At 48.2% G+C, this 23143-nt stretch overlaps 1 protein-coding gene across 11 annotated transcripts in view; it reads left to right on the top strand.

Annotated features, from left to right (window-relative positions):
- The window catches only part of MEAK7 (MTOR associated protein, eak-7 homolog), a 73255-nt gene that overhangs the window by 20394 nt on the left and 29718 nt on the right, over positions 1 to 23143 (top strand). For all 11 annotated transcript variants that reach the window (XM_012466127.2, XM_064383363.1, XM_064383359.1 and 8 more), the window contains exons 2-7: positions 3253 to 3430; positions 6161 to 6391; positions 14535 to 14679; positions 16871 to 17299; positions 21193 to 21311; positions 22838 to 23017. In XM_012466127.2, coding sequence (XP_012321550.1) covers positions 3278 to 3430; positions 6161 to 6391; positions 14535 to 14679; positions 16871 to 17299; positions 21193 to 21311; positions 22838 to 23017 — 1257 coding nt within the window. In that variant the 5' untranslated portion in view covers positions 3253 to 3277. The remainder of the gene's footprint in view (positions 1 to 3252; positions 3431 to 6160; positions 6392 to 14534; positions 14680 to 16870; positions 17300 to 21192; positions 21312 to 22837; positions 23018 to 23143) is intronic.

Below are 23143 nucleotides of genomic sequence, written 5' to 3'. Positions count from 1 at the left end.
ACCACTGAGTGGAGATTGAGTCTGGGCTGGAGGTTTTCCTTCTTGGCTCTCCTGCTTCTGTGAAACTTGAGGAGTGGAAGCAGTGAGATCAGATGGGGCGTGGGGGAGAGCCCCAAGCTGGGTCGGGTTTCCAGCCTGTCTCTGCAAAGTGCACCCCGGTCCCCTTCCAAGGAGCCCCCCGCTGGAGACTTCCCATGCAGGGGGCACATTTGCAGTGAAGCCTGTCAAAGGCCCGTGCCCTGCGAGGATGGCTGGCATAAGGCAGGGCAATAACACGCTTTAGTGGTGGTGTGGGGAGATGAGAATCTCATGCCTTGCTGATGTGAGTATGAAGTGGGGAGCGCCATGGCACCCCTCAGAATGTTAAACACAGAATGACCGTGTGACCCAGCATGTCCACTCCTAGATGTCTGTGCTGGAAATGGGAACAGAGGGACTCAGGTACACAGATGTTCATTGCAGCACTGTTGATAGTGGCCAGAAGTGTCCATCAGCTCATGATGGATAAGCAAAATGTGGTCTGTCCATAAAACGAAATACTAATCAGCCGTAAAAAGGAGTGGAATGCTGACCCATGCTACAACATAGGTGAGCCTCAAAAACGTGATGCCAAATGAAGAGAGTCTCAAAAGCCTACGTATCGTATAATGCCATTTATTGTTATTATTTTAGAGATGGGGTCTTGCTCTTTTACGCAGGCTGGAATGCAGTGGCATGATCACAGCTCACTGTAGCCTTGACCGCCTGTGCTCAAGCCATCCTCCCACCTCAGCCTTGGGGACAGCTAGGACTGCAAGCATATGCCACTGTGCCCAGCTCATTTTAAATAAATATTTAGTAGAGATGAGGGCTTGTTGTGTTGATCAGGCTGGTTGCACACTCCTGGGCTCAACTGATTCTCCTGCCTTGGCCTCCCAAAGTGCTGGCATTGTAGGGGTGAGCCACCACACCTCCCGAAGTGCTGGGATTGTAGGTGTGAACCACTGCGCCTCCCAAAGTGCTGGGATTGTAGGTGTGAGCCACCGCGCCTCCCAAAGTGCTGGGAATGTGGGTGTGAGCCACCGCGCCTCCCAAAGTGCTGGGATTGTGGGTGTGAGCCATCACGCCTCACAAAGTGCTGGGATTGTAGGTGTGAGCCACCGCGCCTCCCAAAGTGCTGGGAATGTGGGTGTGAGCCACCGCGCCTCCCAAAGTGCTGGGATTGTAGGTGTGAGCCACTGCGCCTCCCAAAGTGCTGGGATTATAGGTGTGAGCCACCGCACCTCCCAAAGTGCTGGGATTGTAGGTGTGAGCCACCGCACCCAGCCATATAATTCCATTTATGTGAATTGTCCAGAATACAGAAATTCATAGGGACAGAAAATAGAGGGGTGATTGCCAGGGGATGTGGGAGGGAGGAATGAGAGGAGATTGCTCACAGGCAGAGGATTTTTTGTGAGGGTGATGAAAATGTTTTGGAACTGTGACGGTCGCACAACATTGTGAGTGTACTGAATGCCACTGTACACTTTAGAATGGCTAATTTTATGTTAGGTGGATCTCATCTCAGTAAAAAGAAAAGAGAGATCCTGACCGTACCCTGTTATCCTTTGAGGGTTTGAATTGTCAGGTCTTGATGGGGACCGTGGCTCATGCCCCACCTTAGTAGCATGGCCCTTCCCTCACTGGCTGAATCCCTTGGGAGATAATTTGCCGTTGCAGTGACTTTGTTTACCGAGTTGTCTGTGCGGGAAAGGGTGGTTGTCTCTCCAGCAGTCTCATTGACACTGGGCTTCCAGGAAACGTCCAGGGCCAGGAATTAACAGTCACAGCGCCTTACCTCTTAGGAGGTTTTTTTTTTCATTTCTAACCATGCTCTTTTGTTTGAATTCCCTGATTTCTTGGCGCTTGACCTTTTCCTATAGTGAGGTTTGTGACAGTGAACAAGACCCCAGGTCACCTGCCGTTGGTGCCAATCTCTGCTAACGCTCCTCCAGCGCCTGACACGGATGAGGCCGGCGGGCTGGCGTCATACAGGCAACATCAGCGCCGGGCGCGTCTTGGCCCATTGCTTTGGTTGACTTGGTTGATTATCACGGCAGTCTTCTGAGGCTGGACTGTGACTCCTGCTGCTTTACAAATGGGAAAATGGAGGCAGAGAGAGTTTCAGTAGCTTGCCCAAGACTACACAGCTAGGAGGAGGCAGAGCCAGCACCACAAAGGAAAAGCTTCCCACTAGTGTGTAGCAGTATTCTCAAGGTGAGTTTATTCAAATACATGTGATTGTTCAGCCTTCGATACATATTTTTTCCAGCTCTGGTTTTAAAGAATGAATTTTTAGGCCAGGCATGGTGGCTCACGCCTGTAATCCCAACACTTTGGGAGGTTAAGGCAGGCAAATCACGAGGTCAGGAGTTCAAAACCAGCCTGACCAACCTGTCTCTACCAAAAATACAAAAATTAACCGGGCGTGGTGGTGTGCTCCTGTAATCCCAGTCACTCAGGAGGCTGAGGCAGGGGAATCGCTTGAACCCAGGAAGTGGAGGTTGCAGTGAGCCGAAATCACTCCACTGCACTCCAGCCTGGGCTACAGAGCGAGACTTTATCTCAAATTTAAAAAAATGAATATTTAGATTAATTAAAATACAGATTGTTTTTCGTTCTGCCTTTGATTATATTAGCTTGGGCACTGTGTTCTCAAATAAACCCGGACTTTTTGACAATTATGGGTGTATCTCAGTAGGTCATGGGAGTCAGGATGGGCTTTTCCAGCTTTGTTTGTATCAACTATTAATTTCTGCCACATTGAAACAATATTAGCCAGGCACAGTGCTTCACACCTCCAATCCCAACCCTTTGGGAGGCTAAGGCAGGAGAATCACTTAAGGCCAGAAGATGGAGACCAGCCTGGGCAACGTAGCAAGACTCCAGTTCTACAGAAGACAGACAAAAAAATTAGCCAGGAATCATGGTGTGGTCCTGTAGTCCCAGCTATTTAGGAGGCTGAATGGGGAGGATCGCCTGAGCCCAGGAGGTTGAGACTGCAGAGAGCTGTGATGGCGCCACTGCACTCCAGCCTGATGAGCAGAGTGAGATCCCACCTTAGCAACACAAAACAAAACCCAAAACCCAATATTATGTAGCTCTGATGTGTTTTAGCTACACTTCGCATCTAAATCAGTATATATTAACCTGACCATAAAATTATCAATATTTATTTTCCGTGATGATTAAATTTTGATTTTTCTAACGTTGTGCCTTTTCCTTCTGCAGAGAATTCTGCCAGATACCTGGAGAGATGGGCAACAGCAGAAGCCGCGTGGGGCAGAGCTTTCGTTCACAGTTTCTTCCTGAGGAACAGGCCGAGATCGATCAGTTATTCGATGCTCTGTCATCAGATAAAAACAGCCCGAATACCTCGTCCAGATCCTTCTCTCTGAAGGCACTGCAGGCAAGATTAACCACCAGTGGTTCATGTTTAATTGGGAGCAGGGGCCTGCACTCTCTGGTCCTCAGGCCAGAATCTGCTTTCTTGTGTTTGTAATGCAGTGGACAGCAACACTAAAAAGCTGGTTTTCTGTAAAGGGCCGGGTTTGACCTACTTTTGTCTTTGTGAGCAATGTGGCCTCTGTCGCAGCTCCTCTGCTCTGCCATGTCTGTGTGAAATGGCTGTAGACAGTGTCTAAACACATCCCTCCCCCTTGTTGAAATCTATAGTCTCTTATCTGTACTACAGGAAACTGGAGTAGATAATGAATGATTTACACGTCGTTTTGGGGACATTTCTGACTTGAGATTAACATCAGAGGAGATAGCCTGCTTCCTGTGTGTCTTGCACCTCGTCCCTCCTAACTGCCCTTGCAGAGATGGGGAGACAGACGGGGTGACGGGTCTGCCCTTGTGGACTCGGAGGTCCAGGAACCGTGACGTGTCAGGTGTACCTTTGCCACTAGAATGTGTCCATGCTCGATGTCTAGGAATTTTGTCATATTTCTAACAAAATAATGACATTTCAGACTCAGGGTTCACGTTGCAGGGAGTTGAAACTGCCCATTTGTCCACATTTTGCCCCACTGCCTGGGGCTCTCAACTGCAGGTTTGAGTGCTCAGACTGAGGCAAGGCACTGACAAGGAGATGCCGTCAGCTCGTCTTCCTGGTCCAGACAGCCATCCTAGCAGCTTGCTTCCTCTTGGAGAATGTGCAGAGTGGGAGCAGATGAGGAAACTGGCCAGGGAGGTTGTCTGGGTCACAGCCGTGTGGTTGTGTGTGCATGTGTTGTGCACCTGTGTGCATTCGTGTGTTCAGCTCCACTAGATCAGAAGCGCCCCAGTAGGCCTGCGGGAACGAGCGGAACCAGCCAGGCCCATTTCAGACTTGACTGTAGAGTGGGTGGTAATGTTCAGATAAATACGGCGAGGAGGTGATCAGAAGACCTTGGTGATGGAATGAAGTTTCCTTTGGGAAAGGATGAGAGAATGCTTTTCCAATAGAACTTTGCAGACCTTGACCAAAATAGCGGTGCTCTTTTTGAGTGGAGAGGGCGGAAACCTGCCTTACAAGAGCTGCTGAATATTCACGCTGGGACAAGCAGTGTCCACACAGCCGGTTGTTACAGGAGAGCCCAGCTCGCAGACCCTGCCCTGCAGGATGTGATTGGTTTGGGATTTGCTTGCTCTTTCCATTTTGTTGTAAATCCAGGACCAAAGCAGATTTGATGCTGGAGCCAAAAAGGAAAACGATGTTTTCATCCAAGCATTAATTAAGAATTAAATTTGCAGGGTACGGTGGCTCACACCTGTAATCCCAGCATTTCGGGAGGCCAAGGCAGAAGGATCACTGAAGCCCAGGAGTTTGAGACTAGCCTGGGCAATACAGCAAGACCCCAACTCTACAAAAAGTACTAAAACTAGCTGAGTGTGGTGGCATGCCTCTGTCATCTCAGCCACTCAGGAGGCTGAGGTAGGCAGATCTATTTTGCCTCTGAGGCCTAGGCTGCAGTGAGCTGTGATTGAGCCACTGCATTCCATCCTGGGTGACAGGAGGCCCTGTCTCAAAAAAGCCCCAACAAACTAAACTTAAAATTGAAATAAGAATGAATGAAAAATGCATATTGAGCCCAAGGAACATGGACAGGAAGTAAAAGCTGATATATTTGGAAACTCCTAATATAGAGACCAAATTAGCTATACACAGCCACATGTTACATATGTTAATAAATTCAGACATGCAAATAGCAGCTACTAGAATCTAGAGTGAAGATGATGATGTTGAGAGCAGAGTAAAGATCAGATGGTGGCCAGAGGCAGGAATGAGGAGATGGAGAGTTTGGAGGCAGGATGGGAGCAGACTGTGGGAGGGTCTGATGGCCAAGGTGAGCCACACCCAGGACGCTTGGGTGGTGTGAGGCCCTTAGGTGGGAGAACACTGCCCTGGAGATGCAGGAGCATTTGGTAGCTGTCGGTGGCATTGTGAAGTGGCCGAGGTTGGGCTTGGCCACCTACTTATTTTCCTGGAATACTACTGCGATGGCTCTGATGAGTGGAGGAGCACCAGGGTTCTCCATCCTCACGCCGATTTAGATGAAACGATATGAACGCACATGGAGTGGTTTCAAGGAGCAGAGAGTTTAATAGGCGAGAAGGAAGGAAGAGGCTTCTCCTGTACAGAGAGGGGGGGACTCCAAAGCCAAAAGAAGAGGTCCCCAAGTATGGTATACATCAGCCAGGTTTATATGCAGAGGCTGGAGGAGGTGTCTGGTTTGCATAGGGCTCAGGGGATTGGTTTGACCAGACATGTCGTTCAGGTAGCCATGAAAAAGCTGACTGTTCCACCCTAGCCTTTTAATATGCAAATGCAGGGTGCCCTGGATGTTCTACACATGTGGGGATATGTGGGGGTGGCCATGTTGCCAGGAACATGTGGGGAAGGGGCAGGAAGGCCACGGGAAGTGCCATGTTAAGTGGACCCAGTTTCTGATGGCCTGCATTTGCATATCAAAGATTGCTGGCCTGGCTCTAAGAGCAGGGGCTTTACAAGAAACTTTTTCTTTAAAAGATGAAAATTTCCCAAGGACCCCTTTTCCTTTCTTTCTGCCTAAAATAATTCCTTGATAACTTCCACAACACTACCAAGTTCACCTCATGCGCTGTCTCACCATTTTTTTCTGCTTGTCCCCAACAGAACCACGTTGGGGAAGCTCTTCCCCCGGAGATGGTCACCAGGTTGTATGATGGCATGCGGAGGGTTGACCTGATGGGGAAGGTGAAGGGACCCAGTGAGAACGTGTCCCAGGAGCAGTTCACAGCATCCATGTCCCACCTGTTGAAAGGAAGCTCCCAAGAGAAGAGTCTCATGATTGTGAAAATGATTTCTGCCACAGAAGGTCCCGTGAAGGCTAGAGAAGTCCAAAAGGTAGTGAGGCCGCAAGGCCCTTTGCAGCCTCCTCAGCAGTCTTGGGGACCATAGGTTGGGGGCAGAGGCCAGTTACACGGCAGATGGAGGAGTAAACCAACAAGTATCTGAGATGGGTCTGAATCAATTGAAGTTTATTTTGCCAAGATTAAGGGCATGTCTGGGAGTGACGTCTGTGCCTTTCTCTAAAGATGATTTTGAGGGCTTCAGGATTTAAAGGGGAAAAGCAGGCTGCAGGGGAAAGAGGGAGGGTCTGGTCCCATTACTGAATCCACATTTTGCAAGTGGAAGGGAGCAGGCAGTGGAGTAGTCAATATGTATCTGTCTTGTGCTCAGTAAATCGGCACTTGACATACGATCAGGTGAGCATAGTCACTACCCGTGGAGATTTTATTTTATTTATTTATTTGTTTATTTTTTGAGACGGAGTTTTGATCTCTCTTCCAGGCTAGAGTGGAGTGAGGCGATACTGGTTCACTGCAGCCTCTGCCTCTGGGGTTTAAGCAATTCTCCTGCCTCAGCCTCCTGAGTAGCTGGGACTACAGGCGTGCACCACCACGCCCCTCCTGATTTTTTTATTTTTAGTAGAGACAGGGTTTCACCAAGTTGGCCAGGCTGGTCTCAAACTCCTGAGCTCAGGTGATGTGCCCGCCTCATCCTCCCAAAGTGCTGGGATTACAGGTGTGAGCCACCGCACCGGCCAGCTGTGGAGATTTTAAACCTTTTATCTGTAGCTCTCTGCTTAGGAATAATAGAAAAGGCAGTTTCTTGCATGACTCAGCTTTTAGCGTAATTTTTCCTCGTGGCAGAGTGAATGGAGTCCTGAGTTTTTATTTTCCTTTCACATTTTTTTCCCCTATGTCTTTGACAAATCTTTTGGAGAAAGCATTTTAGAGGAAATGAGTGTCAGGGCTTGAGTTTTGTCTGATCTGTCACGGCCAGAATGGTTTCTTCCTAGTCAGATAGGGTCCACGTTGTTAGGGAAGCTCAAAAAAGGCTGTGCAGTCTCATGTCCCGTGAAGAAAAAGTAGTGGGGGAGGAAGAGAGAAAAACACAAAAGACGAAAAGGGGAAGACGGTACCAGGAAACAGACATCGGCCATGTTACTCTGAAGTCTGTGTATCAGTAGGCAGGTGTGGGAATGGTTATGTATGGAAATAGGTTGCTCTCATTTCAAAGTCTAAGTTAGCTTTAGTTCTCAGGGCTTTAGGAAGAGCACAGCTTAATTGTCAGTGATTTCCAATTGGAACAATGAGCGGGGGAAAGGAAGAGAAAGAAAGAAAAAAGTGGAATGTTATTTTAAAGACTTACAGCCAGGAAAAAATTTTAGGATTCAGTCTTGATCTGTCGCCCAGGCTGGAGTGCAGTGGCATGATCTCAGCTCACTGCAACTTCTGCCTTCCAGGTTGAAGAGATTGTCCTGCCTCAGCCTCCCAAGTAGCTGGGACCACAGGCATGCACCACCATGCCCAGCTAATTTTTATGTTTTTGGTAGAGACGGGGTTTCATCATGTTGGCCAGGCTAGTCTCAGACTCCTGGCCTTAGGTGATCCTCCCGCCTCAGCCTCACAAAGTGCTGGAATTACAGGTGTGTGCCACTGTGCCCAGCCATAAGTTATCTTTATACAAACCTTATGACTTACACAAAACATTGATGACAGGCTTAAACTTCCTGTTTTGTCCTTCACATTTCACTTTCTTAAATAAACTGTCATGTTATTTGAGGACAAAAAAATTTACCATACAGGATTCTTTCCCATATAAAATGATTTTCCTTGTAACTTTTCTTACCAACAAAAGTTAAAAGTTAAAAGTTCTATAAAGCCTCTTTATATAACTGTAAGAACTATATATAACTTCAACTTTCTTTACATCTCTTACTGATTCCTTTCACCTTGTTTTCATAAATAACCTTTGAATTAGATTAAAATTATTTTTCTTTAAGAAGACTTTTTTTTTTTTTTCTTTTTTGAGACAGTTTCACTCCTGTTGCCCAGGTTGGAGTGCAGTAGTGTGATCTAGGCTCACTGCAACCTCCGTCTCCCAGGTTCAAGCAGTTCAGCCCCCTGAGTAGCTGGGACTACAGGTGCATGGCACCATGCCCAGCTAATTTTTGTATTTTTAGTAGAGGCGGGGTTTTGCCATGTTGGCCAGGCTGGCCTCAAACTCCTGACCTCAGGTGATCTACCTGCCTTGGCCTCCCAAAGTGCTGGGATTACAGGTGTGAGCCACTGCACCTGGCCAAGAATACATTTTTTAGAAAAAAATTTTTGAATAATTTCTTTAAAAAAATTTAGAAATGATCAACGTTAACGAATATTATTTTATTCAATGTAAGTTTAGGCTCTAAATTATATGACAAGTTTGTTTACAAGCATTCATTCCGTTTACCTGATTTTTAAAAATAGTTTACCTAGAGTACTTACGAAAATGATGGTAGTCATCATTTACGGTTATTTCGCTGTTAACCGTTTTGTTTTATTTTACCTCCCAAGGAAATGACCTGTTAACCATTTTTATAGCCTGTGAATTTCAGTTGTTTGTCTAAGTAAGAACCTTAAGGTTAAATAAATGTGCATGCTTTATTTTGCCAGTAAGTTAGGATTTAGTTATTTTCATTAAACCAATATTAAATGCCATATTTATTAAAAAATTACACAAAGATAATTCTCTTTTGGGCTGCATTTATAGCTTTATAACCTTCATGCCAAATTTTGACATGTTATATATAATGTCTAGCAAGATAAGTATAAAACTGCTTGACCAACAAATGTAAACAATAATATATGCTGGCAATTCTAAAGACATTTCTTATTTTATTTTACCAATAATTTAAAAACCAACTTATTAAGATTCACTGAAATTATGGCCAGGCGTGGTGGGTCACGCCTGTAATCCCAATGCTTTGGGAAGCCGAGGCAGGCGGATCACCTGAGGCCAGGAGTTGGAGACCAGCCTGGCCAACATGGTGAAACCCTGTCTCTATTAAAACTACGAAAATTAGCTGGGTATGGTGGCGCACACCTGTAATCCCAGCTACGCAGGAGGCTGAAGCAGGGGAATTGCTTGAACATGGGAGGTGGCAGTTGCAGTGAACCGAGATTGTGCCATTGTACTCCAGTCTGGGCAACAAGAATGACACTTACTTTAAAAAAAAAAAAAGATTCAGTGAAATCATGTAAACTTGAAAAGGCATTTGGCCTTAAAGTTTCTATTTTTCTGATAAAGTATTTAAGCGTTTTTTCCTTTTTCTTCAAGCCAATTAATTAGAGCTCATTGTATTTTTGGTAGTGGAACATTGTATATACAACATATAAATGTATTAGATACACAGATAGAAGTAGATCTTACATATTTACAAGGACCCCTTTTATTTTTTTTCTATTTGAAACTTCCAATGTCTTGATAACCTGCTTCATGACTCCAGGCAATTGTCAGCTAGATAGCCCTAAATTTGCACATTAAAGGAACAACTCAGGTGAAAGTCGGATAGTGAAATTTACATCTCAAAGTAGGGAAAAATAATATGTGTCAGTGTGTTAGAAGGATACTTGAAATGGATGCCAAACCAAACATAAAAATTATAGAAATCTACCATAGGCTTTTATAAGGAGACCAATTTTATTTAGATAGGTGGTTTTCAATTTAGTCCCTATCTTTTAACTGGGCCTTGGAACTCTGGGAGGAGCCCACGTTGAATCCTGGGTCTCCAGAAAGAGAGGGACTAAAGACTAGGCCACGTAATGCATCTACAGTACATTTTGTAACGAAGACATTTCTGTAAGTATTCAAGCTGCACCTTTTTATCTTAAACGTGCAAGGTGCTGGCTGTCCAGCTGCTCTCTGAGATGCAGCTGCAAGGCAAGTGTGCGTGGACTCGGTGATTTGGACTCCGTGCTGTAGTGTGGCACCCGCTGTCTCCATTACTGTGGCCGTGTAGTTAAGCTTTGAAACCAGAAAGGGTGAGCCCACGAACCTTCTTCTATTATCTAGTTTGTTGGTTTATTTAAAAATAAAAATAGTCCTTATTTTCCCAAAAGCAGTAATGATGTCCCCACTTCAATTTCTTTTTCTTTTCTTTCTCCTTTTTTTTTTTTTTTTTTTTTTGGAGACGGAGCTTTGCTCTGTCGCTCAGGGTGGAGTGCAGTGGTGTGATCTACAGCCTCCACATCCCTGGGTCAAGCTGTTCTCCTGCCTCAGCCTCTTGAGTGGCTGAGACTGCAGGTGTGTGCCTCCACACTGGCTAATTTTTTGTATTTTTAGTAGAGACGAGGTTTCATCATGTTGGCCACGTTGGTCTTGAACTCCTGAGCTCAGGCAATCCATCCGCCTTGGCCTCCCAAAGTGTTAGGATTACTGGTGTGAGCCACTGCGCCTGGCCCCCACCTTTCTTTTCTTTCTTTGTTTCGTTTTGTTTTTGTTTTTGTTTTTGAGACAAGAGTCTTATTCTGTTACCCAGGAAGGAGTGCAGTGGCACAATCTTGGCTCACTGCAACCTCTGACTCCCAGGTTCAAGTGATTCTCCTGCCTTAGCCTCCTGAGTAACTGGTATTACAGTTGCCCACCACCACGCCTGGCTAATTTCTGTATATATTTAATTAATTAATTGATTTATATATATATATATTTTTAAGACAGGGTCTCACTCTGTTGCCCAGGCTGGAGTACAGTGATCTCTGCTTACTGTAACTTCCACCTCCCAGGCTCAAACAATTCTCCTGCTTCAGCATCCCAAGTGGGTGGGATTACAGTTGCACACCACCACACCTGGCTAATTTTTGTACTTTTAGTAGAGATGGGTTCTCATGTTGGCCAGGCTAGTCACGATCTCCTGACCTCAAGCGATCCTCCCACCTCGGCCTCCCAAAGTTAATTTTTGTATTTTTAGGAGAGACAGGCTTTCAGCACGTTGGCCAGGCTGGTCTTGAACCCCTGACCTCAAGTGATCCACCTGCCTCGGCCTCCTAAAGTGGACCACTGTGCCCAGCCCCCCACTTCCGTTTCTGATTTGAATAATTTGAGTCATCTTTTTTCTTTTAGTCTAGCTACAGGCTTTTCAGATTTTTGTTGATCTTTTCAATAAACCAACTTTTGGTTTTATTAAAGAGTAGCCCAAGTAGTAATAACTATTTTAGACCAAAAGAAAAATCAGGTAACAGAGTACAAGAGCAAGCAGTTTAAGATCTGAGAAGAACTGCTCTGTTGATACTGTCGGGTTCCCATAAAGAAAAACAAATTTCTCTCAAAAAGGAGTCTGGGGCCAGGTGCAGTGACACACCTGTAAGCCTAGTACTTCGGGAGGTTGAGGCGGGTGGATCACCTGAGGCCAGGAGTTCGAGACCAGCCGGGCTAACATGGTGAAACCCTGTTTCTACTAAAAATAAAAAAATTAGCCAGGTGTGGTGGCACATGCCTGTAATCCCAGCTACTTGGGAGGCTGAGACACGATAATTGCTGGAACCTGGGAGGCGGAGGTTGCAGTGAGCTGAGATCACACATTGCACTCCAGCTTGGGCAACAAGAGCAAAACTCCATCTCAAAAGAAAAGAATAAAGGAGTCTGACACCTTCTCTGTTTTCTTTAAGGAATGCCAGGCTGTTAGAAGTTATTTTAGGTCCTTCGTACAGTGGAGGGTGGCAAGAGGAATGAGAGGCCTGCAGAAGTAAATGGAGAAAACAAGTCATTTGACTGAGAGGGAAACAAACATTTTTTTTTTCTCAAAAAACAAGACCCAAGGAGAGAAGAAAGCATTATATCCCTTTAAATATAAATACACATACACATATCTTAGATACTAGCTTTTAATTAAGCTGACTTTAACCATTGAGCTCTTAAAACCATCATTTTGAATCTCTCACAGTCGTATTCTACCTGGGACAAATGACTCATATTTCAAAAGTAACGCAAACATCAAACAGAAAGAATTTGATATAAGAACCAAACTCCGGCTGTTGTGGTGAAAAAAGGGCAGAGACTTAGCCACCGAGCGACAGCGGGGGCAGCCGCCACGGGTCTTTCCGTCTGGGCTTGGCCGGCACAGGTTATGGAGATAGCCCTCAGGTAGTCATGGCCAGCACAGGTTATGGAGATAGCCCTCAGGTAGTCATGGCCGGCACAGGTTATGGAGATAGCCCTCAGGTAGTCATGGCCGGCACAGGTTATGGAGATAGCCCTCAGGTAGTCATGGCCGGCACAGGTTATGGAGATAGCCCTCAGGTAGTCATGGCCGGCACAGGTTATGGAGATAGCCCTCAGGTAGTCATGGCCAGCACAGGTTATGGAGATAGCCCTCAGGTAGTCATGGCCGGCACAGGTTATGGAGATAGCCCTCAGGTAGTCATGGCCGGCACAGGTTATGGAGATAGCCCTCAGGTAGTCATGGCCGGCACAGGTTATGGAGATAGCCCTCAGGTAGTCATGGCCGGCACAGGTTATGGAGATAGCCCTCAGGTAGTCATGGCCGGCACAGGTTATGGAGATAGCCCTCAGGTAGTCATGGCCGGCACAGGTTATGGAGATAGCCCTCAGGTAGTCATGGCCAGCACAGGTTATGGAGATAGCCCTCAGGTAGTCATGGCCAGCACAGGTTATGGAGATAGCCCTCAGGTAGTCATGGCCGGCACAGGTTATGGAGATAAAGCCCTCAGGTAGTCATGGCCGGCACAGGTTATGGAGATAAAGCCCTCAGGTAGTCACGGCCGGCACAGGTTATGGAGATAGGCCTCAGGTAGTCACGGCCGGCACAGGTTATGGAGATAAAGCCCTCAGGTAGTCATGGCCGGCACAGGTTATGGAGATAGCCCTCAGGTAGTCATGGCCGGCACAGGTTATGGAGATAGCCCTCAGGTAGTCATGGCCGGCACAGGTTATGGAGATAGCCCTCAGGTAGTCATGGTCTTGTTTCCTTTCGGTGGCCTTGTTATTTCCGCTCTCTTTTCCCCAGCTGTGGGGATTTAGCCAATTCAGAGGCCTTTTTTCCCGTGATTTGGAACTTTCCCTTGTGTTCGCCCAAGTCAGGTAGAGTTGGTCAAACCAAATGGCAGAAAGAAACTACAAAAACAGAAACTGCAAATAAACAAAACAGCAAAAGAAACAAAAGCTCACACGGTTTGTACAGTTTCTGAGTGCTGTAATGGTGAGGAGAACGTAAGACCAGTCGGTTGTTAATCTGAAGTTTCAGCCGTCAAGGAGAATTTCTAAGGCAAAACCTCAATTCAGCTGCTTTCCTAGGAGTGGGGCCCAGGCTGCAGACTGCCCTCTGCCATCTTAGAAGCCGGAAAATCTCAAACTCTCCTTCCCTGTTGGAAGCGAGCTCCAACTCCAGAAAGCAGTTGCCTGCCCTCTGTCCTCATGGAAGAGGAAAACTTGCCTTCCCTGCTGGAAGCAAGTAAAACTGCAGAGAAGAGTCGCACGGCAAAATAAACCTTAGCTCTCAACCAAATTCGAGAAGATCAGGGATTTTCTGGAGCGGGGAGCCCCTGGGCCTCAGCAAATCGCCCTGTTGGTTTGAGCAATGAAGACAGCAGGCATTGTGGAGGTGTCCATCCTTGGCGAGCCCTAAACCCCAGTACTGTTGGCCTGAAGTCAGAACTCCTGGATGAAGGCTTTGGAAAAACTTCTAGGCCAGCCAAGCGTATCATTAGAAAAATTAGTAGCGGCTGGGTGCAGTGACTCACACCTATAATCTCAGCGCTTTGGGAGGCTGAGGCAGGTAAATCACAAGGTCAGGAGTTCAAGACCAGCCTGGCCAAGATGGTGAAAGCCCATCTCTACAGAAAATACAAAAAATAGCCGTGCGTGGTGGCGGGCGCCTATAATTTCAGCTACTTAGGAGGCTGAGGCAGGAAATTGCTTGAACCCGGGAGGTAGAGGTTGCAGTGAGCCGAGATCGCGCCACTGCGCTCCAGCCTGGGCGATAGAGCAAGACTCCATCTCATAAATAAATAAATAAATAAATAAATAAATAAATAAATAAAATAAAAACCAGAAAAGAAAACCGAACAACTACTTATATTGCATGACCTTTCCCCACACTGTGGCTCATCATAGTTGGCAATAAAGAAAACTGCCCTTCTCCATGGCACATGACATAGGTCTCAGGTCACGGTGAAACTGTTTTTAATGGTAAAATTGTGATCTTAAGTTTACAGAGGATCTGGTTGGCTCTATGGTGCACGTGCTAAACCACAGACAGGAGCTGAGAGGCTGGACTGGGCAGGAAGCCCCAGGGCCCTCCCCACGGGTGCAGGTGCTGGCTGCTCAGCTGCTCTCTGAGATGAAGCTGCAAGGCAAGTGTGGGTGGGTTCGGTGGCTTAGGCCTTTGCCGTGGGGTGGTACCCGCTGTCTCCGTTACTGTAACTGTAGTAAAGCTTTGAAACCAGAAACCGGGAGCCCTCAAACCTCCTTCTAGGTTTTCTAGTTTGTTGCCATTTTTTTAAATAATCCTTCTTCTTTTCCCAAAAGCAGTAGTGATGTCCCCGCTTCCATTACTGATTTGAGTAATTTGTGTCTTGTCCCTTTTTCCTCTTAGTTTGGCTAAAAGTTTTTCACATTTTTGTTGGTTCTTTTTGAGGAGCCAGTTTTTAGTTTCATTACATTTTCTGTTGTCTTTCTAGTTTCTGGTTTATTTTGCCCTAGCTTTGATTTTCTTCCTTCTGTTCACTTTAAATTTGTTTGGTCTTTTTCTGGTTTCTTAAGGTAGACTGTTAGGTTATTGACTTGAGATCTTGTGTTTCAAATAAGTGTTTACAGTTGCACATTTCCCTTTCAGCACTGCCTTAGCTGCATGCCATAAGTTTTGGTAGGTTATGTTTTTATTTTCATTGATCTCAATATTTTCTGACATCCCTTAGGATTTTTTCCTTTGGCCTATGGGCTGTGTAAAATGTGTTATTTAACTTCTGCATGCCTGTGAATTCCTCAAATTGCCTTCTAGTATTGATTTTTAATTTCATTTCATGATGTATGATTTCAGTCATTTACAATTTCTTGATGCATCACTTATGGCCTCTAATATGGTCACTTCTGGGTAATGCTTAAAGCATATTTGAGAAGAATGTGTATTCTGCTGTTGGGTGGGTGGGAAGCAGAATATATTTAAATTTACTTGGGATTTAAAAAAAAAACCTTATGGCAAATCACTTTGCAAAGCAGACTTACTTTATAAATGTGTTACTCTTTTGTTTTAAAGCCAGATTTTAAAGTACAGCTTGAAAATAGGTTATATTTCAGAAATTAATTTAGATGAGGTATTTGGAACTTGGAAGGAATTTTAAAAGTAAGTATCGGTAAATCATCCACGGGTAAAATGTCCATCTGTCTAGTGCGCTTTAAAGAGAATAATGAAAATAAAAATGGAAGTTGTCATTGAAGTAGAGAAAGTTAATTCGAATGATTAAAATTATCCTTAAGATTTCAAGTAGTATATAGATAATGAAAAATGAAACTTTGAAAAATCAGTAGAAACAATAGGAATTTCAAAATATCAGTTGGGAAGTAGTTTTACCTCTCCTGCTTAATAAAGTGGGCCTAGGTTAGACAAAATGTTATTTCAGCTTAGATTCAGATTTCCCCTAGCTTGGGAATTCTGATAGCCGTAAATGGAGACCTTGCGTCCTCAAGAGCTGAAAATGGAAAAGCTCCTCTGGTCCTTAGAATAACAACGTGGGGCAGGTTCTGGGCCTACCTCCATTTTACACCTGAGGAAACTGAGGCACAGAAAGGCGAAGACCTTGCCAAGGTCATGCCGTTCCTGAGCCTGGGCGTGGATCCAGGCTGCTGGAATCCTGGCTGTGTGCTCCTATGCTCTTACCCGTCACCCCGACTCTTCGTGAGCGAGGGATGGAAAATAGGCTCCAGGCGCGGCATGGTGAAGCGTGGTTAGTGGTGAATGAAACCTGTTCTTCCCAGATCATCTACAGGAGTCCCAGTAAGTGGCCTGCCAGCCCCCGACTGGCTGGGAACAGTGCCCTCCCAGTGCCCTCCGCAGGACAGACACCCGCTGATGAGCGGCCCCAGGGATAGCTCAGGTGTCCATTCCAGCCCCATTGCCGGGGGGGCACTGCCCTCTCGAGGGCCTCTGAAATGCTGCTTGGAGAACAGAGAGAAATGCTGAAGTCAGATTGTTTAGATCAGTGCTGGCCAATAGATAAAGCAAGACTTGTGTGAAATTTTCACTTTTCTAGGGACCACATTAAAAGAGTAGAAAGAAACAGGGACAACGGAGTCTACTGTGTCCTAAATACAGTTTTGAGAGGTAATGAATTTTTAAACATGGAGATTATTTTACATTCTTTTTTCATACCAAGCCTTTGAAATCAGGTGACCCTTCTACACTCACAGCACATCTCAATTCAAACGAGCCCCGTTTTCTGTGCTCAGAAGTTGCGCGTGGCTCGTGGCTCCCACGTTGGTCAGTGAGGGTTTAGATAGTAACTATACGGGAACAGCCCCGCTCGTGCTGACTGTCCCTTTCCCTAGATGGCGAGAGGCTTCAGGGGCCCCGGTGGCTGGACTGTGACTGTGACCGAGCTGTGATCGAGGACTGGGTGTTCAGGGTCCCCCACGTGGCCACATTTCTGAGTGTGGTCATTCGCAAGGGTCTTCTCATCCTGAGCTCATCCCTTGATCTGACTACCCTGATTCCCGAGCGTCAAGTGGACCAGGGCAGGCATTTTGAGAGCATCCTGGACGTCCTCTCTGTCGTGTACATCAATGCCCACCTGCCTCGGGAGCAGCAGCACCGCTGGCGCCTGCTCTTTTCATCCGAGCTCCACGGACACAGCTTCTCCCAGCTCTGTGGCCACATCACTCACCGGGGGCCCTGTGTGGCCGTCCTCGAGGACCATGACAAGCACGTGTTCGGTGGATTTGCCTCCTGCTCCTGGGAGGTTAAGCCTCAGTTTCAAGGTAAGACTTGGTGGCCTGAACCTCGAGGGGTGGCTCAGCATGGGCAAAGAGCTCTGGAGAAAGGGAGAGGGTGGGGCTGCTAAATAGAGTTCTCCCTTCCTCTCCAAGTGTTTCTCTAGACACAGTCGGGGTGATAGGGAAATGTGATGCTTCTTTGTGGTGGTTATGACATCACAGTTCTTCAGGACAGGCCTTGTGACTCCCAGTTTTCAGGTGAGAACACAGGCCCAGTTATTACAAGGCACCAGGTCTATAGGCGGTGGGAGAAGTCAAGCCGCAGATGCCTTGCAGAGAAGGGTCCAGGAGATGCTGATTAGTTCAGGTCGGACATTTTCTTTCCCTGGGGCTTCCTGCCCTCGCCCCTGCCCTCGCCCCCACTCCCGCCCCAACTGGTGTTTGCTGGTTGGAATTTGGAAGCTTTCTGCAAGATCTTGAATGCACTGGATAAAAGGCTGTAAGTAAATTCTTCTTCCCTCAAGGAAGGATAATCTGATGAAAATGGTTCTTGAAAAACATTTACAAACAGGCCAGGTGCAGTGGCTCACACCTGGAATCCTAGCATTTTGGAAAGCCAAGGCTGGGGTACCACTCGAGCCCAGGAGTTTGAGACTAGCATGGGTAACATAGTGAGACCTCATCTGTCTTTTAAAAAAATAAAATAATAAGATTGGGTGCCATGGCTGAAGCCTGTGATCACAGCACTTTGGGAGGGCAAGTCAGGTGGATCACTTGAGGTCAGGTGTTTGAGACCAACCTGGCCAATGTGGTGAAACTCCGTCTCTACTGAAAGTACAAAAATTAGTTGGACACAGTGGCGCATGCCTGTAATCCCAGCTACTTGGGTGGCTGAGGCATAAGAATCGCTTGAACCTGGGAGACGGAGGTAGCAGTAAGCTTAGATGGTGCCACTGCACTCCAGTCTGGGCAACAGAGCAAGACTCTGTCTCTAAATAAATAAATAATAAGTTTTTGAAGTGTTTAGATGCACCGCCCATCAGTGGGCTGTCCTCTGTACTCGAGATTGGGCCACCATCCCCAGGATTTGCCTTCGACATTCCCCCGTACATCCTGTATCTTACCCCGCACCCCTGGAATCGTCATCGTCTCTACCAGGCAGAGGTTCTGGAGGCCGGGAACTGTGTCCAGGTGGCACTGCTGTTGCAGGAGAGCTTTTAGCAGAGGCTGGGTGGCATCTGGCTGGGACAGGTAGGCGGGATCATCAGGTAGGGGCTGGGTGCCTCTGTCTCCTAGATCCCATTGTTTCTAGGGTTTGATTTATTTCTAGGTTTCAGGATGTTCTGGATCTTTATCTTAGTTCTGGGAATGTTGGGAACCTTCCCCAAATCGAAGTTTCCGGGTGCCAGTCCAGGGCCAGCCCTGTAGTGGGCCTTTCTAGAGACAGCAGCCTCAGCCTTGCCATGGCCACTGTCTTCTGCACACCCAGCTCTCCCTGCCTCCGTGTCACGGGCATGGGGCATGTGCTCACCAGCCCAGCCTCAGGCTCTGGAGAAATGACATATCGCTCTGCCTCGTTGCATGGCCGAAGGCTCAGCTGTAGAATATGAAAAAACCCGGAGGATCATGATCAAGTTAAAGCTATTGCCACCTTCAGAGCCTTTCATGTTAATTTCAGATGGATTCATGTTAATTTCAGATGGATTCTTCATGTTTTATTAACAAGCAGACTTAATCTTCCCGAGCATGTGGAAAAAGACAGTGGTCAAGTTTTCAAACCTGAGGTCATTTGTGTCCATACTCATGAAATAACAGCAGAGGGCAGTCTTACACCACGCATGGTGCAAATCCATGGACTTTGGGTCAAGTTGAGAGGGGCTGCTGTCTGCTTGTCCTGGAAATAGTGACCTGTAAAGTTTGAGACTTTAAGTGATTTAATTGCTGTGGGGTAAACAGTGAAAGCAAATACTGGGGAGGGTGGCCCCCTCCTTGAGTACAGAGGACCGTTCACTGCAGGGCGATCTGGCTTTGTAAAGATTTTTAAAGGACTGTTTTCATCAGAGTATTTTTATTTGAGAAAAGAAGAATGTATTCTACTTAGAACCTTCTTGCTTGTGTTTTCTGTGCAGTAGTTGAAAAGGCCCAAGGCTTTGGATTGAACACAGGGTTTTGAGTCCTAGCTCTGACACTGGGCAAGGTGACTGATTAATTTTCTGGGCCTCAGTTCCCCAGAATTACACAAAACCATGCTGTGTGGGCAGGCAGCTACTCCGCAGCCCAGCGCCAGGTGGTGAGGGTGGCACGGTTGAGTATTGTTTTACAGGAATGAGATAAGGAGCCCTTACTGTTGGCGTGACTTTTTTTTTTTTTGCAGATAATCCCAACTCCTCAGTTCGTTGCCCTGTATCCTGGGGAATGATGCTTCCCCGACCTGGCCTTCCCTATGGAGAACAGCCCTGGGGGTGGACTAGAATCTGGGCCCATCATAGCCAAGGCCTAAACTCTGTGGCCCTGCGACCTTGCTTCAAAGCATAACAGGCTTAGAATTACAAAGCAAAGGGCCGCCTGTCTGAAGTCCAGTGCAGGAGGGTGGGGCGGGGTCAGTGCAGTCGGGTGTGACCGAGCCGTTCACGGTGGTGTCTAAACCTGCCCTCAACCCACTGGGGTGCTGAAACCCAGTGAAGCAAGCCTGAGTCTGTAGCCCAGAGTCAGGCCTTTCTCTTACCCGGTTCCGGTGGAACTTTCTAGGCTAAAGGCCCTCCTTCCTCCACCTGATGCTCTCAAGCCCCGCTGTTCCCTACCTGTCCCGCACCTTGTCCTCATGGGATCCCTTCTCCATGGGGCTCTTGCCCCAACCAGCTCTGTTTCAGGGCCTCCTCTTGACCTTCTAAGTGGCTTCCCAGAAGCCTCCCCGATGGCAGAGGCCCCCGGGGATCTGTCTGGATAGGAGGCTGGGGGCGTCGTCAGCCTGCACTCTACGGGCCCTGCTTGCTTGCTCAGGCCCCTGTCCTCTTCCGGCCTTCGGGTGTTGGTGCCCTCTTCTGATCTGCGTTCCTGCGTTGCGCTCCCAGTTTGCTTCCTGTGACTTCTTTCCTACCTGATGAATAGCCCAACGCCAAATTCCCATGAGCTTGTTTCTCTGCAGCCTTTTCTGCTTGTTGTGACAATTGTGCATGCTGGTGTCAAGGCCGGCGGCCCTTCCGGCTAAGTCCTCATAACTCGGAGGGAAGCGCCCCCTGCTGGGAGCTCCCTGAGGGTGAGGCCTGGCCTCCAGCCCTCTCCTTAGTGCTGAGGTACTTATGGAGTGAAGGAGTCTCTGAGACTGGGGACCCCATAGTTTCCAGAGTTTTGACTGGCACTTGTCTTTTAATGGCCTGTGTGCGCGCCCCACGCGTGCAGGCGAGGGTGGACAACCACCTTTCCCAGGCCGTGCCCCCTGGGGCAGCTCTGCATTTGCAGGTTTTCTCTCTCTGCATGGTACATTCTTTCAGGCTGGGGACAGCCCCACTCAGTGTCACCTGCCTGCTCTGGTAGGCTCTGTGGAGTGACCGCCTGCCCCTCGCTCATAAGCTAAAGGAAGCCGTTTCTTTCTGGCTTGGATGTGCTTGGCCAGCCTGAACTGATTGCAGCAGACACCCTGGGGAGAGGGAGGGGTGTGGCCAGACCACCTAGAACACCTGGCACCTCCTGGAAAGGGCAGTTCTGATCTCTGCTAAAAGATGTCCCATTCCTTATTAGCTGTCCTCTAATCCCTGCACCCCCAGTTCATCTATCTGGGTCCGCAGCAGCTTGTCCTAACCCCTGATCTGCTGACACCTGGACATGGGTGAGGGGTCTTGGCCATGTTGCTTCCTGGGCCGCAGCTCACCAGCATTTCCGGCTCTCTGGGCCCGACTCGGACACCGATCCTGTTTGTTTTGCTCTCTGGTCACTTTCAGGGGACGACAGATGCTTCCTGTTCTCCGTCTGCCCCAGCATGGCCGTGCACACACACACGGGCTACAACGACCATTACATGTACTTGAACCACGGACAGCAGACGATCCCAAACGGACTGGTGAGGCTGGGCAGAGCATGGCGGGCTCGCCTTGGTGATGTCCCCCCATGAAGCTGTTGACCCTGAGGCCCAGCTCCACAGATCAAGGCAGAGCGCATGGCATTCAGCTCCTCACACACGCCATGTACACTCCCTTCTGCCTCCAGAAGGATGTGGCCTCTGCTGGGGCTTCTCAGTGGTTTGTGTGCAGATGGCACACTTAGCCCATTTTTCTGGCCCTCAGATGATTGGTTTGTGGCCTCTGTGGCTGGGGATAACCTGTCCAGGGGCATCGCTCGCCTGCCTCATACTTAGGAGTGCTGGACGGTGGGGAATGGGACTGTGGGGATTGGAGACCTGGCAGCTCATGAGACAGCATGTGGTGCCCCAGTAGGGGTGACCGTGGCTCCTGTCCAGCCCTCACTTCAGCTTGGTGACTTGTCACAGGAAGAAGGGGAAATGGGGGAAGCCTAGGCCAGGTGCAGGGAGCAGGGTGAACACGGTCCGGGGAGGGCCGAGGCCAGGAGCTGGGGGAGCATTCACGCCGAGGCTCAGCTTGCTCCTGCCAGCCTGCCCTGCCAGTTTCTTTCCTCTGCTGCTTGATGAAAAGCTCTTATTGGGAAAATCCAGCTCTGTGTGTACAGAGCTGAGGGCAGAGAAGGCTGGTCCCCCTTGGTCCGCTAAACGGACCAGTGTCTTTTCCAGGCTCAATGCACCGCCACCCTGGAGAAAGGGAGGGGTGTGGCCTGACCACCTAGAACACCTGGCACCTTCTGGAAAGGGCAGTCTGGTGGCGGCTGGAGTGAGGGTGCCAGCCTCACAGGCAGCACCCAGCAGGCCCTGGTCATCACTTGTCATTGACCCCAAGGGACAGAGCAGCTCCGAGTGTCAACTCCAGACACTGTGCTCGGGTCTTTTGTTGCCCAAAGTCAGAACCAGGGTGTGCCAGGTGTTCCAGGCCTACCAGGGACCAGAGGAGGTTCTGGGTGGGGCAAGGTTGAACAGCTCAGAGCCCAGGTGTGTGACTGGGGGTGAAAGGCACAGGGGTTTGCATCCGCCTCTGGGTCTGCCTCCGCATCCTGTAAGCCACACGCTCGGAGCTGAGTTTCCCAGGCTGTCTTGGGATGAGGATCGCTGCCTGGAAGTGGGGGCACTGGGCCCCAGCATAGGGTTTGCCATTCAGTTTCTGTGTCCGCCTCTCCCCTTATCTTAACTGGGCAGGGCTCTGGGCCCTAGAGGTCTATTTCTGTATATATATATTTAATATGTTTAATTCTCTGGCGTCACTTGGGCTTTCAGCCAGCAAAGCCTCTTGAAGAGCCATGGGGTGGACGTCTGGAGCCTTGGGTGACTGTTGTAGTGACTTGGCATGGGATACGTAAATGGCAGCAATTGATACATTTTACAGTTAGGGAAAACAAGATGACTGCATTCACTCACCCGCCCTGTCTTAACTGGCACTCAAGGAGAGAGGCTGGCTCGTGGTATTTGATTCGCAGACCCTGAGGAGTTGCTGATGCTGTTCTGTGTCCTGGCTTCCTTCACAGGGCATGGGGGGGCAGCACAATTACTTTGGGCTTTGGGTGGATGTTGATTTCGGGAAAGGACACAGCAGAGCCAAGCCCACGTGTACCACGTACAACAGCCCGCAGCTGTCGGCCCAGGAGAACTTCCAGTTTGATAAGATGGAGGTGTGGGCGGTCGGAGACCCCTCGGAGACGCAGATGGTGAGTGGCGCCATCCTCCGCATCCCATGATGGCACCTTGAGCCTGGGGGCCTTTCTGCGTTTTCTTGCCGTTACCCCCCTTTACTCTTCTGTATGCAGATAGTTTATCCCAAATTTGATCCTGGC

The sequence above is a fragment of the Aotus nancymaae genome, unplaced genomic scaffold, assembly GCF_030222135.1.
Source record: "Aotus nancymaae isolate 86718 unplaced genomic scaffold, 86718_ANA_hifiasm-v0.15.2.pri h1tg000030l, whole genome shotgun sequence".
NCBI classification, from domain to species: Eukaryota; Metazoa; Chordata; class Mammalia; order Primates; family Aotidae; genus Aotus; species Aotus nancymaae.
Note: the sequence above shows the minus strand (reverse complement) of the source record. Positions and strands in the feature narration are given on the sequence as shown.